General features: G+C 38.8%; 1 protein-coding gene across 1 annotated transcript in view; it reads right to left on the minus strand.

Moving 5' to 3' along the window:
• Nucleotides 1-11,180: 11,180 nt before the first annotated feature.
• Nucleotides 11,181-17,015, minus strand: part of MDFIC2 (MyoD family inhibitor domain containing 2) — a 110,002-nt gene continuing 104,167 nt past the window's right edge. The window contains exon 4 of the mRNA XM_039477646.2: nucleotides 11,181-13,887. Coding sequence (XP_039333580.1) covers nucleotides 13,628-13,887 — 260 coding nt within the window. The 3' untranslated portion in view covers nucleotides 11,181-13,627. The remainder of the gene's footprint in view (nucleotides 13,888-17,015) is intronic.

Raw genomic sequence — 17,015 nt, forward strand, 5'->3', positions numbered from 1 at the left:
GTGGCTCGTGTGGAATGATTTACCCTGGAATTTAGAGTTGAAGATAATCCTGATGCTTCAAAGAGCAGAGTTTGAACACAGTCCTTTTTCTAAACAAAGGAATTGTAGAGAATGCAACTGAAACTCTGACTTAACTAATTAATTAATTTGGAAGCTATAGGTTTTTTTTTTCTTATTTGAGGAGCAGCTTTCTCTGAATGCCAGCAACTACAGTGTCCTCTGGGGTGTCCAAATTGTGACAGAAGAGTAGCGCCAGCTTGAAATTAGCTAGTCATCACATAGGTGGCATCATGTGAATGAAGACTCCCCCAAATCTGTGACTCTCTTCTATCCTTATGAACTAATTCAATAAATAAATGAGCACTTTCTCAGTTCCCAAACTGAGAGCAATTTAAAAAAAAAATGAGAGCACAGATACCTATTTAGAGGGATGGCAAGACAGAGGAGAGAGCAAGTTGCACACCATGAAACAAAGGGAAAGATAAGAAGAGAGAGTGTGTCACTACTTCCCCGTGGCAGAATCACAATCTTCTTTTGGATGTCATGTTGAAAAGATTCCCAATTCGTAGTTCTGTGAGCTAAAGCAGATGGATGCTCCATGTTGGTACAAATTCCTATTTGAAGCAGTGTGGTTGCAAAGATGGGGTTTGGGTCATTTGATTTTCTCTGAAAAACAGTCTTGTGTAACTGCTAAAAGAATTTATAACATCCAATGATGCTTCTTCAAAAACGTTAAATAAATGCTGAAACCAATGTTTCAAATATATTTGCCAGATTAATAGACAGGGTACTTTGGTTAATATATGTTTGGAAAATGCTGAATGTAATGTATACAGACAGGTTCCCCCCGCCACCCGACCCCGCAGGACTTCTCAGAGCCTTTACTATTGCCCTGTGATTCTCTGAGAAGCAATAATATTATACCACTTGATTTTAGAATGCTTTTTCCATGAAGTGTCTGCTTGGCACTACTGTGCTGCCAAACAACCTTAGCAAAATACTGAAATATTATCACTTAGGTAAAGAAGGGTTTAACTTTTCCACCTGATTTTGGGTTATTATGGCTAAGCCTCCACTTACATAGAAGTTCATTATGAATCCATTTTTAATAGTTAACACACCTCTTTAGTCCTCTTTGGTTTCTTATATGTTTCTTAGCACATAATTCCTAATGATGGATAACTGATTAGATTTTTACACAATCAGAAATTAAAGGCATACATGAAGAGACTAAAGCAATAAGGTAAATGAGAACTGAAATTTGGAGTCTCGATTCTCATTGAATAATTTAGTTGCAAGCCCTTGCTGGACTAACTACATGAGGTTATGTCACCTTTCTGGGGAATCTTTGGGAAGAATCCTGAAACAGAAAGCAAGTTACCTCTTAGCACATCATATTTTACCTCTCAGGTGTCACGTGAAACCAATGGACTGTGTACTGTTTTTAGCATGGTACACCAGGTTTACAGTGACCTTTCCCTGTAAGACAGGACTGTCTCCACCAAGGAGAATGCCAGCATATGCAAAATCCCTGCTGCAGTCCTTTCTGATTAGGTGTAAACTTAACTTATGTTTTCGATGTCTAGATCTCCATGAATGGATTGCAGAAAATCTTGATGTATCGTATCCCAAACAGAAGCACTGAGCCCCTTTCAACATATCCATGTGTTTTTGGAAAATTGCAAAATTAAGGCATTTTTGCAGTCTTGATAGTAGAGAGATTCTCTGAAGTTTTAAGCATTGAACCTCACAGAATGTGGATCTACTCCCATCACTAAAGAAAGCCTGAACTGGATTTTGCCACAAAAGGCGAAACCATATTAAAATTTCCTCCATGGCATGTATTTTATCCCATGGAAATAAGAAAGACTCAGAATAGCCCTTCCACATGTTGAAATGTCCACTGAAAGTTTCATTTGTGTGCTCAGATGTACCTGGGTGCTCCTTCCATCTTTTCTTCTCTATAATTAAGGGGCCATGCTAATTCTGGGGCCCAGAACTGTCCCATGATTGACGTTTCCCTCCCTCCTGTAGAAAGAGGATTGAAAGCTTGGCATACGATATTTAGATATCGTATAAGCTTTGCAGGACAACAGAGAGAGTGAATAACCCTTGGTTTGTCTTTGACAATTGCTTTTTAGAGATTCCTTTTTCATGATAAGTAAAAGAATCAAAATATTACCCCTAAGATTGGCAGATCCGTAATGTATCACCTAAAGTCAACTTTTTCCATGGGTCATTCAAAAAGGTTGTACCAGCCAGGTGTGGTGGCATATGCCTATACTTCCAGCTACTCAGGAGGCTAAGATGGGAGAATTGCTTGAGCCTGGGAGTTCAAGACCAGCCTAAGCAACATAGCAAGACCCTGTCTCCACAAAAAATTAAAAAATTAGCTGGGCATGTTGGTGTGTACCTGTAGTCCAAGCTACATGGGAAGCTGAGGAGGGAGGATCACTTGAGTTTAGGAGATTGAGGCTGCAGTGAGCCATGATTATGCCTCTGCGCTCCAGCCTGGGCAAGAAAGTGAGACCTTGCTAGGAGCTTCCAATGTGGCCTACAGAGATATATTTATTCCATCTTCACCTCATCATTCCCACTTGAAACACAGAGATCCTTTCCTATCACAATGTATGTCACACAAAGCTTTGCATACTCTGGGAACTGGAGGACTTATTATAATTAAGTTTTCTTTATTTCAGATGACCACATATTCATTCATTATATTTAAAAAATTCCCAGTAGTGTTCTTCTCATTGTCAATAATGGGAATTTTTTTTTTTTTTTTTGAGAGATTATGCTCTGTCACCTGGGGTCTAGTGCAGTGGCATGATCTTGGCTCACTGCAGCCTTGATCATCTGGGCTTAAGGATCTTCCTCATTCAGCCTGCCAAGCAGTTGGGGCTACAGGTGCATGCCACCATGCCTGGCTAATTTTATTTTTTTTTGTATTTTTTTAGACACAAGGTCTCACTCTGTTGCCCAAGCTGATCTTAAACTCTTGGGCTCAAGTGACCCTCCCGCCGCTGGCTCCCAAAGTTCTGTGATTACAGGTGTGAGCCACCACACCCAACCACAGGAATTTTTATTTTGAAAGGTTACATAATTTTTATTTTGAAAGGTTACATATTTTGAAAGGGATTTTATTGATGGTGCCAAATCGAGGGATGGTTAGGAGGAGAATGAGAAACACAAACCTTTGGACCTTTCTTAGCTGTAAAAGGAGCCCCAGAAGCTTTCACTGTGTGCTGGGAAACAAATATCACCAGCGTGTTGAACAATCAGTGCTCATAAAGTATCATTATAAAAGGAAATTTGTATTTGTCTCTTGCCATTCTTTTATATTATTTGTCAGAGGAAGTCTTTTCCTAGCTCTTGGAGGGAAACTCAGGGAAGCCCCATGACATGTCTGTTTACACTTCAATTACAGACAGCCTCTAAGTCATAAACACAGTCTCAATTCATAACTAAGAACTATAGTTCTGAATTTCATTCAGTCAGTATCTTCTCCTGTTCTAGCTGGTGATTACTGTGTGGACTGGTTGCTGGAAGAAAGGTCTGTCATCAGCCTTTCCTTTTTCTCTAGCTACCATGTTTTCTTCTTAACTGGCACTGCGGTTCCTGAATAGGGAGTAGGGGGTTAGGAAGAGGATAAAGAGGATATAAAGCTCCTAACTTGATTGATACCCTTATAACATGGGGGCATATTCTCTGGATCTTACTATGTTTAAAGTGCTGATTTCATTAAAGGGTGACTTTTGTGGGTTCATCAGAGTACCCATCGTGGAGAATGGTCTTCAACGTGTGTTCCTTTGACCTGAGAATACAAACCCTTTTTCTCCAGGGCTTGCTGTTGCACACTTAATTTATTTTTTGCTGAAGTCTAATGGACACTTTTGGTGGCCTTATGAGACAGCTCTGGGACCAACGCTGTCTCAGGCACCTCACCCATATGTAATCCATCAGACCACACAATTCCCTGCCTGTGCTTGCTCTGCAGCGTGGTGCTTTTTTTCTGGGCAAAGGCAACTCTCCCTTACTCTGCTGCCAAAGAAACTCAACCCTCTGATTTCCTGGGTGAGAGTCAATGCAGTTCACCTTGTCTCCCCATAAAAAGAGGCCATGGAGCAAGCTCTCTGAGTGTTCACTTGAATATCCCTCTTACCACATTAAGGAGGTGGGCAACCACCCAACCCTTCCCCTGGGAAGCATCACAGAGAAGGATCTCTAAGGAAATCAACAACATAAACTCATCTCCATCTGTTGGCCACTGTCCTACCTTCTTAAATCCTCAAAATGGTGGGTTGGCCAACTGGCCTTCAACCATGGCCCTCTTACAGCTCTCTTTATTGTCTTTAAAGTAAAGTGATGAAGAGCATGGATTTTGAAGTCAGACAAATTCCAAAGTTTAAGTCTCTACTCTGTCATTATGTTGTCTTGTGTTAGAAAGCTATTTCAAGTCTCCAAGACTCACTTTTTCTCAACAAAATAGGGGTCATAATATCTTTCCCAGAGATTGTTGAGGTAGTTCAATGAGATAATGCATTGATGGCTGTTCACACAGCATTGGCACGTAGTAAGTGCTTATTAAAATTACCTGCTACAGTATGTATTATCCTAATCTCGGGAGAAAAGTCTACAGCATCTAGGAGAAGGAAAAATAAAGATGCGGAATTAGAAGTGCTCATTTTCTGGAGGAGTGAATGGGAATAATAAAAGGGATGGTATATGGAATACGTCTCAGAAAAGTTGATATGATATGAGATAATGCAGAAATAAACAATAGACATCTCTCATGTGTTATGGAAACAAATGAACCAGGTAGTGATACTAATAATAATTATAGCTGAAATATAGTCAGTTCACCTTATGTACTAAGCCTACACTAAAGACATGGCTGAATTATCTCTTCTGCTCCTTACAATGGCCCAATAGGCTTGGTACTATTAACCACATTTTATCCTCTAGGAACCTGAGGCTCAGAGAGGTTTAGTTACTAACCTAAGGCATTTGACTAGTAAATGATGGTACCAACTCAAATTGATGCCTGTCTATAGTCCACAACCTTTTTTTCGACTGTTACAAAGCTCATGAAAACTTTTCATGCAATATACTTGCATTATAACAGGGCATTCTGGAGCAGACATCTCCTAATAGTCCAAACACCCCAAAAATTAGAAGAAAGGGTGCTTGAGACTATGAACTTTTAGAATGTTTCTCCAATTTCGAGTGCCTAAGTTAGGCGTCCCCAAACTACGGCCCGCGGGCTGCATGCGACCCCCTGAGGCCATTTATCCAGCCCCCCGCCGCAATTCAGGAAGGGGCACCTCTTTCACTGGTGGTCAGTGAGAGGAGCACAGTAGGCGGCGGCCCTCCAATGGTCTGAGGGACAGCGAACTGGCCCCCTATGTAAAAAGTTTGGGGACACCTGGCCTAAGTAATATACTACCACCAGCACAAAGAAGTATAACCCTTCTAAGATGATTTTAAACTCAAAGATGACCTCTATTCTCTTATTTTCCTCATCCCCACAGGAAATCTTCGAATACTAATAATTGCTGTGTTCACAAACGATAAAGCCAGGAGAATGGACAGAGTTTTTTTGTTTTTTTTTTTGTTTGTCTGTTTTGTATAGATGGTATTAGTTATGAAACTTATGCTAGTTCTAGAGTTTCATAGGGCATCCTGGTAACGGTCTCCCTCATGCAGAAAGCCCCAGTAAAGGCAGAGAGAAGTACATTTCAGGCATGACCATTAATAGATACACTAAGTTCTAAGCCATGCAAATGTGCTGAAAGTTCATCAGTTGAGTGTTCACTGATTATTCCTACAGGACCAATTCAGCTATTGAGAAGTCAGTTTCCATTATTTTTCTCTGTGAAGCAGAACTTTCCAGCAGCCTGGAATACAATATAGAGTATAGTCAGACAGGTTTTGCATTTCATCCAACCCAGCAAAGTCACTCCTTGCCTATTATTTTTCACTCTATTGTAAATAGCAAGAGGCAGATGAAAAGGTAAAAAATATGTTGGTTGGAAGATACTTATTCTCGCCTACCTAGGGTAATCAAGAATAGACATCAGCTCCAGATTTGGTAAGTAATAACTCACATTTGACTTTAATACACCATGATAAACTTTGAGGAATATATCTTTTAAAACGTAAAATGCTTTACCTCTGATTTAAAGTTTGGGGGATTGGTCCTGCACCGTAGGCAGGTTAGATTTAGCATCTCTGGAAATTCCAGAGCAATTTTAAACTACTCTTTTTGATCACTTGCTGCAGCTCCAGCTTTCAAAGAGAATGAGATGTTTTGGGAATGAATTGTGATGGACTTATATGAAAATTTATATGACCAGGAATTGGATTTGTTCCCCTGGAATATTATAGATTATGTTTTATGTTGGAATTACATCAGTGTGCAGAGCAGCAGAAGGCTGGCTTAATGTAGCTAAAAATATACCTTGACTTTCCACTTGGAATAGAACTCTCCCCTCCCCAGCCCGTTTCTTCCCTAATGAAAATAATGGCTTCATGACTCATATGTGTGATAGACAGTAGGGAATATTTGAGTCTTAAAATAAGAAGAGTTTGAGAAAGGACTAATGGTCCTTTTCTAATTTCTTTCCCATCAATCTCTTCCCTCCTGTTCCTCTGTCACCATTCTATTTCAAGCCTTTATCACCCCATGCCTTATTGCAATTGCACCTTTCTCAGTCTCCACTCTCCTGGCTTTAATTTGTCCTGCATGCGGCCGCCTGGTCGATCATCCTCCTCCGCCACTTTAATCATGTAATCTCGTGCCATTCTTCAGTGGTTTTTCATCTGTTCCTTAATAAATTGTGAACTCACTTCACAATCACCATCCTAGTCCAGATCACTATCAGGTCTTACCTGAAGTTGGGCAGTAGCCTCCCACCGGGCCACCTAATTGGTCTCACTATTGCTTTGATTTGACTTAGTGTTTTCCAAAAATATTATTCAAGTAGCATTGGTTACATGCAGGATAATTTTGGTGCCACACAGATACTTTTATGCACAGAATTACTTAGAATACATTGCTAATACAGTATTATAAAAATGTAGCTAGGAATTCATGCTTATTGCTTAGAACGAAAGGCATCAACAAAGTGAGCTAATAAACCACTTCCTGGGGTGGGGACAGTTCAGGCTGTTCTACAACATTTAGAGCACCATCTTCATCACCCCTCCCAGGGGGTAGTTTCACAAATTCACTTTATATGCCAGGTGGTTTACTTCCATGCCCACATTGGCAATTATAAGTTCGTAACAACGGCAGAGCGGCAACAGTGGGACCATCCTGGCCTCTTGCCTTCACTCCCCAGTGCAGAGACCTGCCCCTGGTATTGCAAACTACACTGCGGTGACTGGAAACATTAATGCGGCTTTCTGAAAAGTCTCAACTTCAAATTATGAGGAGCTTAGCTGCTGAGAGAATATTGTTCACTATTCTTATTTTATTTAATTTTTTAAATTTTACGGGAACTTGATACTAAATGAGGAAGCATATGCAGAAAGTGCTGACAGAGAAAACACAGAGGATGCTGGGGAGTGCTGAACTTAATGAAAGCTCTGTATCCACAAAGTAAGTTGTGGCTTCGTCAATTCACTCTAAGTACATTTGAGGAACAATAAGCCATGAAAGAGATTACCGTGACCTTGGATTCTGTAGAGCTTTTGAGATAAAAGGTCTAAGTATCAGAATGCATTTTTTGAGCATAGTGTTGTTGACTGATTAAAAACAATTCATGCTCCTCGAACCCTCTGGTGGAATGCTGATGAGGGGCTGGCCTGGGTGCATTGTGCACGATTGACTCTCTTAAAGCAAAGATCAAAGTTGCTTTTCTAAAATGGAACACTAAAAGGTAAGTCTTTGTAACCATAGATAAATGAGGCAAAGCTACTGACATAAGGATTAAATTGCAATACATTGACTTTGCATTTGTTACTTATTGGGTACATATCTTAAAAGCATTTTGAAGATGTTCCAAATTCTAATCATTTTACAGGATAACAACTCTTAAAACATTTACTATTAGTGCATGTGTTTCTTTGAATATGGCTATAGTATTTTTCTGAATGCTTTAAAAGTGACTACTTGAACTTTATCTTGGTTTGGTCATTTTTCACACATATAATTTTTAGGCTTAGTGAGTAAAAGGGTGGGGTTTTCGAATAAGCATACTTGGGCTCAAACCTTCTGATAATGTTTATTTGCTGTGTGACCTAGGGTAATTAATCTCTTTAAGACTCTTTCCCTGTGTTGAACAATGAGAGCACGTGGACACAGGGAAGGGAGCACTACACACTGGGGTCCGTTGGGGGGAAATGGGGGAGGGACGGGGGGGTGGGGAGGTGGGAAGAGATAGCATGGGGAGAAATGACAGATACAGGTGAGGGGAAGGATGGCAGCAAACCACACTGCCATGTGTGTACCTATGCAACAATCTTGCATGTTCTTCACATGTACCCTAAAACCTAAAATGCAATAAAAAAAATTTAAAAAAAAAGACTCTTTCCCTAAGAAAAAAATGGAAATAATAATAAAATCTATTTTATGGGGTTGTTTGGAAAATGTGACAACATACATAAAATACTTAAGCAAATATTTTCTATATGTTTTTTCTCATCTGTAAAATAAATTAATAAAAATAAGAATAATGTAGAGAAGAGAACACATCAATCTCTCTGGTCCATCCCTTACTATATACTAAGAGTGAATGGTGAAATTTGGATCTTAGTAGATGGTATTGCAATCCATGACCAAAAAATATCTTCCATCTCACCCTCCCAGTTACTCTCTTCCCCTCAAAATGTCCTAACAGAAATATAGGGGAAGGAAAATATCTGGAGAGGAGAAAATACTCCCTTATAGCTGTGTAAGCACCTCTAATACAGGTCTTTCTGGCCAAGGATTGAATCAGAAAATGTGTCTTAGATCTCCAGGCTTAAGTGATTCTGTTTCCCACCCTTTGAATCAAGATAACCCTTTGGGTGAGGATCCTCCTCAGTTACCAATCGAGATGTGAAGCAGAAAAGGAGATTTGGCCAAGTAGTTCAGGTCCATGGGCCCTGTGTAACCTGCGGACAAGAAGGAAAATGGAGATGATCTTTAAGCCAGACTCCCCACACCTGTCTTAAATTACACCACATTGTAAAAATGTGGCCCAATGAATGCACTGGCCTTCCACCAAAGGGATAAACAACCCCTACTCTCTTGGAGGCTGGGAGAAAGCTGATGGTTCATCACTTCTGTTGACCCCTTCTCAAAACGTGGAGTCTTTAGAACTAGGGTTGCCAGATTTAACAATTAGAAACAAGGAACACCAGCTACATTGCATCTCAGATAAATGAAGAATCATGTTTGTAGTCTAAGTAGGTCACACGCAGTATTTGGGACATGCTTGTTGGTTGTTTTTCTGAAATTCAAAGTTGACTCAGCATCCTGAGTTTTGCCTAGCAATTCTATTTCCAAGAGTTTCTAAAGGTGAATTGGTGATGGATAATTGAGACTGACAGAATATCTCAGTGAAATGCTGTTGACATTTAGATATTTGTTGGTGCGGGTGGGAGAGTGGTGACTGTCCTGTGCCTTGTGGATGTTTAGCAACACTTCTGCCTTCTACCCACAAGATTCTAGTAGCTGTCTCCTGCCCTCCATTGTGACGTCAATTATCTCTCCAAACTTTGTCAAGTTGGGAGGGAGGCAATTGAGAACCACTGCTTTAGTGGCAGTGGCAAAAGCAGAACTGTGAAGCATATGAAGATGGTAGACCAGAAGGTGGCACATTTATCCAATGATGATGCAACTCTGGCCCCCATCTGCATTTCTTGCCCTCTCCCCACATTCTTGACTCCTTTCCTATAATATTAGGAGCTGTCCAGACCTCTGTTTGAGAAGGCCCAAAGTATAATTTTAGTCCCATATTAACATATTAATTAATTACTTTGAGGGCCAGATCTTGCTCTGTCACCCAGGCTGAAGTGCAGTGGCATGATCATGGCTAACTGTATCCTCGAACTCCTGGGATCAAGCCATCCTTCTACCTTAGCCTCCCGAGTAGCTGAGGCTACAGGAATGTGCCACTATGCCAGTTGATTTTTGCATTTTTATTTTTTGTAGAGATGAGGGTCTCACTATGTTGCTCAGGCTGGTCTCAAACTCCTGGCCTTAGGTGATCCTCCCACTCCGGCCTCCCTAAGTTCTAGGAACCACCACGTGCAGCCCCTATGTTGATTATAATCACTAGAAATGTGTTTGACTCTATTCACTTTGCCTTTCTACACAGCTTACCTGAAGATACATGTGCCAACTGTTTAAGCTTAACTCAGATCTTCTTCAAAGAACACCCAACAAACTTTTTATCGAAGTCTATGGTTTGTGTGGCTTGAGAGAACTTAATATTTGGTGGGCAAAATTTTTACCATCATACAACCTTACTTAAGTATACACATTAATATTTTTCTCCATTTTGTTGAGAGAGAGAAACTTAGATGCATTGGATAATGAATTCTATCAAATATATTCTATCTATACATTTATCATTGAAAAAATGCTACTATGCCCTCTCATGATGTTTACTATTTGTAAAGTTTCTCTGCCTCAATGCTTTCTTACTCCTTGGAAAAAAAAGCTGCAGTGACTTTTGCTCTGTTAACTTTGAGTGTCCAGCATTGATAATTAATTCTGTAGGCCTATCAGCTTATGTAGTGGGAAAATTTCATTAGTAAGTTAAATGTAACTTCACATGTTCATTGCTTTCCATATTTTGTCAGCTTTTACAGAAGCAATGGTTTTATTTAAAAAAATCCATTGAGCAGAGCAAAGACAATGTAGAGATATGGTTATAACGTTGTAGGAAAAAAAAATGTCTGTTCTTCATTCTATATAAAGATTGTATGTTCTTAAATCTCTTTTATTCTGGTGTGTTTCCTTGAATCAAAATACTCTTTCCTAAGAAGTCCCACCTTAAAGAACAACATTATCTTTATTTGTAATCACAGGCCTTCATCATTGCAGAAAATACCTGAGCCTTCTCAGATTCTGATATTTGTATTTAATCAATAACCACATCCCTTTTTGATCTGCCTTACTTCTCCAATTGTATTTTCCCAGCTGCGTATGTTTTACTGTGTAAGAATTCAATTGAAAGAGCCATTCATGTTTGCAAAAAGGATGATGTTTTATTATTGGTTGTAAAGAAAAGAATTTTCACACTTTGTATAACCAACCCTTTCTGTTATAGCATGGTGAATTCTGAAAGTGAGGAACAAAGTTAACAAACCGTGGAAAGCAAGGCCACAGAAAGATCTTGTAATATTCTGACCACATTATCACATAAGACCTGGTGATTTTTATGTCTCTAATTGACAAGCATTCCATTCACATTTGAAATGCACAGTCTTTGCATAATTTGAGAGTATGTAGAGTAGAAAGAATAAGGGAATGATGGTTGAAATATTTAACACCAGTATGACATGGCCTGACCAATGATACTAAGTACCATATTATAGGAATAGGGTTCCAGAGTCCTTGAGGTGTTCCTCCTTTAGTGACTGGACCACAGGTAAGGGGCTTGCCCAGATAGGAGCCAGGAGGGATGGGGCATAAAGGAAGTACTAAGGAGGTGCAAGGGAATAACTGTTGATAAGTTAGTCTGGTAGTGTTTTATTATTTTAACAATTGTAACACCTGCACCACTGTGCACCAGCTGGACTAATAACTGAAGAGTGCAGGTAGTCAGAAAATTAGAACCCAAGTTAGAGTTCCTGACACTGCCAATAATTCACTGTGTGGTGTTGAATAAGTCAGTTCACAGGGCCCCTGTTTTCTCCTATGAAATATAAGAAGATTGCAAAAGAACAGCATATGTTCCCTTCCTGTTCTAGGAATCTGCTTTTTTTTTTCTTCTGATGATCTACATGTTCTATGCATCAAGTATAGAGCTGTTTCTTTGAGCTTCTGAAAAGCAGAGAGACTGTTTCATAGAAGGTGTGGGACACTTTCCTGCTCTGTGGTTTGTGAATAACATGGTCATTAAACAGAAATGAAGCCAGCATTAACCGTGGATGCACTGCGCTGTCAGGACCAAGTTGAGAGTGGTTAAATGCCTTTTTAGAGGCAGTTTACAAATGTTTTAAAAAGATGAATAGTTTTCAGTGTTTGGGAGAATTTATTTCACATTGGGAAAATGTGCTAGTTTGCTACAGAAATAAAGTAAATGGTGCTTTTGCCTGAAGTTATCTAAGTCAGAAAAATACAGGTATTTTGGAGATTTTTATTGTTGCTGTTTCTCTAAATCACGCACACACACACAAATTCCCTCAACTCTCCATTTAACTTTTGTGTTCTTTGTTTGATTACTCATACATGATGCTTTTTAATATTCAATGAAAATATTAAGATATATTCATGGAAATTTAGCACAAAGTAATGGGCAATGTATTTGCCCAAGGACGATAGAATTCTTCCTACAGAAAGTAGATTCCAAAGTAACTTTAACCTGGATGTGTTTTCACCACAAATTGTTTTAACTTATTTGAGTCGAACATCACTTTCCAGTCTATATCACATCTTTTTCTTAAGAAATTATAAGTAAAAGAAGTACTTAATTTTGATCACTTTAATTATCAGACAAAGAAAAACATATGGTTTCTGAAGTACATGCTATATTAAGAAGCTTGGTGCTGAATAAGTACCTACGATGCATATTTCTTTCTGGTGTCAATACAATTGATAGTTTGGTAAAATGAGCTGAATCTGTTTAATATCCTGTTGCTTATTGTACCTGACAAATAAAAATGAAGAAAGTGAAGAATTAATTGAGATATTTTCTTGAAACTTGCACATAATTCTCATTTATGCTTATTAGAATAACTAGGAGACTTTTTGTAACAAATTAAGAATATGAATAACCTGTTATGACATAGTCATAGACATACAATAATATGGTCTAGAATTATAGTACTCTCTTCAAGTACACCATATTCAAAATTCACTGGAGATGCTTTAGAGACATCTGTTGTAATTACAGGAACATGGTTTCTAATTCATTTAATTCCCTTTCCTACCTAAACTGTACATATAAGTGAATTTTAAGAGACTGTATAAATAAATTTTTAATTACAAAATGATGTTATACAATACATTATTAATAATAACCAACAATGCATAATGTTTATGCATGAGTCCATTAGAAAGATGAGCTAATGTATATCAATTCTAAAAGAATGCACTAATTTGTCCTAAATTTGTGAATGAAGTTGAATCCATGATGCAAGCTGATGAGTGCAATAACACAGTGACTTAACATGCTATTTTATAGTCAAGAAACATCTTGTACCTATGGCATTTAAGAGGTATTTAAGATTTGTTCATCACATGTGATCAGGAATCTTATTTTTCAGTGAGCCATGCGGTTGTGAAATTTGGAATAAGACCATTAAGTTGACAATACTAGCTTTCCTACACAGGTGCAGAATAAAATGGCCTATAGCATCCAAGAAATGTGTACAGTCCTTACATTTCAGCACGTGGAAATCAGTCTTGCTGTAATGGAATTTCCCACCGTGGCCAAAAGGACTGCCGGAACGTGGTTACTTCACCGTGCTAGCGGTAACAGATTTCTGAAATCTCCATGGCCAGTTCTAGACAATCGCTGGTCTCATGGCAAGACTCAAAAAGGCTGCAGTCCATGTCACAGTTGCAGTTGCAATCATTCCGAGAGTAGTTTTCATCCGAGGTGTGGTGATACCGGTGAGAGGGGCAACACACCTTGGTACACACCATTTCGCACGTGCCAGGGAGCATCAGGAGACAGTCCCAAAACTGGCAAAACAGACAGGCGAGGATAAGGGAGGCACACTCCTCTGTTTAAAGGAGAAGGCCAATTAATAGTGGCACATCTGGGGGCGTCTATGAATGGGGGGCACGTGTGCTGGGATACTTGATAACTACATAGTCAACTCTTAATTATTTATCCACATTAGGGGTAATGTACACTGTTCTTCTCTCAAGCTCCCCCACCCCCATGACAGTACTCACTCTACTTAAGTAATTGCTTTATTAACTTCCTGAGCATTTCCTATTGATTCAACATAATCTGGTTATTTAAAGTGCTGTCACTTTTTTAAACTCCTTTATTTACTTTGCCTGCAAGACTCTGGGAAGCCACACAATTAGCTACTTCTCTGGAAACTTTGCAACTGTCTGAAAAATTGCAGGGACTCCCCAAATGCATGGGGCTTAAGAAGCAATTAGGATTGGGGACAAGGAGAGACTGTACAAATGTCCTGTTTCTTGTCACCAGGCTTTGTTATTTTTCGACATGGTTTCCCATAAATCTACCACACCCATGTTCCAGTGCAAGCAAAAAGCACATTTCAAAACTTAATATAAATGCTTTTTAAAATAATCACAGCTTTTTGGTTGTGTTTTATTTTTAATCTCTGTTTCCGTTTCCCTCCAGTTATGTAAAGCCTTGATTTTATATTCAAGTTGTTTAAGTGAAATACGTCATCATATGCCTAAAAGGTTTTAAATCTTATCAATCCTCTTTAAGAAAATTGGTTTAAAAATTTACTATGCAGACTTGTAAAAATCTGGAAAGTATCTCTAAGGCATTGAAGGTAATTGGTAATTCTAGCCAAACAGCTGTGATGGGTTATAGATTATTATGTTTTTTGTTTCCATAAAGGGAATTAGTTAGAAGATGTAGCAGTTCTCTTGTTAAAATTATAACTTTTCTTTCTTTTAAGTTAAAAAAGTTTTAAAAACATGTGAGTGTTTTATAAAGGGGTAGGTAAGTGTTCATGTGATGTATTATCTAATTAATTAAAATCAGTAATCTGAAGATTATTGATGATTGAAAGTAATATTCTAGTGTGAACTGGAGAAAAATTTCTCCTCCAGATGGGCTTATCAATTGATTTAAGTTTGACTTTCATAAGGATCTATATTTTTTCCAGTAAGAATGCTAATAACTTCAGTTATCAGACGTTAGTCAACGGGGACTGTATAAGCATATAGAAGAGATTTTGCCTTATAGTCAAAGTGATCTTATTGTTCCATTCATTTCCTTCTATTTTCCAGAAAACTCCTTTCTTTCATTGTTCATATACTTATTAGTTTGTAAGTGAAAGAAAAACGTGGAAACATCCTATGGAAAGGAACAAATATTTTTTAAAAAGACACTTTGGTTTCTTGTAAAAACACTATATAAATTTCTAAGGTGAGTCTTGGATATAGGTCAACAAAAATCATTCTTTCGTTTTTTTCTCTCCATCCTCTTTCTCTTACCGTCTCTTCCTTTCTTTCCAGAAAGATGGTGGTAAAGAACCACATCATGACTGTTATGACTACTTTAATTGTCATATATTGTTGAAGGTGCAGTGGCCATTACTCAGTATCTATAGTTTAGGCAGCATATTCCACAATACCTCTAGAGTGTACACACTCATCTGTTTACCAAATTTGCTGTATTTTTCTTCACTTAGAGCCAGCTTTTAGCATGTGATCAACTCATCCCTATCTTATAGGTTACCACAGACTGCCCACAAAAATGCAAGAGTAAGTTAGAAATAGTATACAGACTGTTTCAACTCTGCTTTTCTGAAGAGAAAAAGATGGTCAAAGGTGAGGGACATACAACCTCATTGAGTTTTAGCAATGTCAAGACCACTACTATAGCAGCCACTGGCAAACAAGAGACTCTCAGTAGATAATATTCCAAGTGAGTACTCCATGATCCCTCAGGCTGAACGCTCAAAGAGACTTAATCAAGCCTATGACCATATAAGCATGAGTCCACTGGATCCTGTCCTTTATGCATGCAAGATTAAAAGTTTGCTTTGGAGCAAAGGAGGGTGGGAATGCAGGTGCCCTTAAGGATAGGAGCTGGTGCTTCCTATCAGAGTGTGAAGGACTTGTTCATAAACTGGTCTTATAATTTCCTGAGGGCATGCAACCTTTGGGTTGCATGTCAATGTCTCCTCAAGTTGGCAGACTCTGGAGGTCTCCTCTTCTGATGTATACTGCAGATTTTATTTACAAAAGAAAAAAAAAGTTTTGGCTTAATCCTTCAGCCAAATTGGCACTTGTTTCTTTCTACCTCCCTATTTTGCACTTGAGAATAGAGCCCATTTTTTTCTGTTTCTAAGTCAGTCTTTTTTATTTGGTTTTAAAAGGCAGAGTATCTTGCCCAAAAACAACACGGTAACATTAATGAATTGAAAACAGATTTTTCCGAACTTTCAAGTGTGTTCCACACTTTTCCTAAAAGGCATATTAAATAATTCTGCATGAGCAGGTAAAACTGTTTTGCATATGGCCCATTTTTGTTTGCACAGAAGTAACACAAGCAGTTCAGGGAAAAATTTGCAACTGATTGAAAAGAGTGTTGGATTTCCTCTCGTCCCGAATGAGTATATTTTTCTTTGCCTGCACTATTTTCCTAGGGCTTTAATGTTTAATAAATGTGATATTCAAAGTCATATCCCATGATTAGCCCCACTTCTCTCACCTCATCCAAAAGTTTATGCCATATATGCCATTGCCTGCTGCACATCTCTTCTGCAACATCCTCAAAACATCTCATTTACCAAGGCCAACTTGCATTTTGGATCTCTCTCTCCATGGTCCTACAAACCTGTTCCTCCTCCTATTTCCTTTTATGGATGGCTCCTGAACACCCAGATGAATTCAGCAGAAAACTGGTAGTCATTCTTTGTCATTTTGCTTTTCCTCGTCATATCCTCCCCACATGCCATTCACTGCTGAGTTCTGCTTATTCCACCTCAAATTCGTGTTTGAAATCCACAAGCTGCTCACCACCTGCAGGGCCACTGTCTTAGCTCTGGCCGCTGTCAGCCACCAGCAGGTCAACAGTAGTAGCCTCCCAGCAAAGACACTCTGCTTCCACACTATCCCACTTCAAATTCATCAGCTCCTTTAATATTTTTAATTCCAAATGTAAACAACTCACTATCCCAGTAGAGAA

Source organism: Saimiri boliviensis, chromosome 8 (genome assembly GCF_048565385.1).
Source record: "Saimiri boliviensis isolate mSaiBol1 chromosome 8, mSaiBol1.pri, whole genome shotgun sequence".
NCBI classification, from domain to species: Eukaryota; Metazoa; Chordata; class Mammalia; order Primates; family Cebidae; genus Saimiri; species Saimiri boliviensis.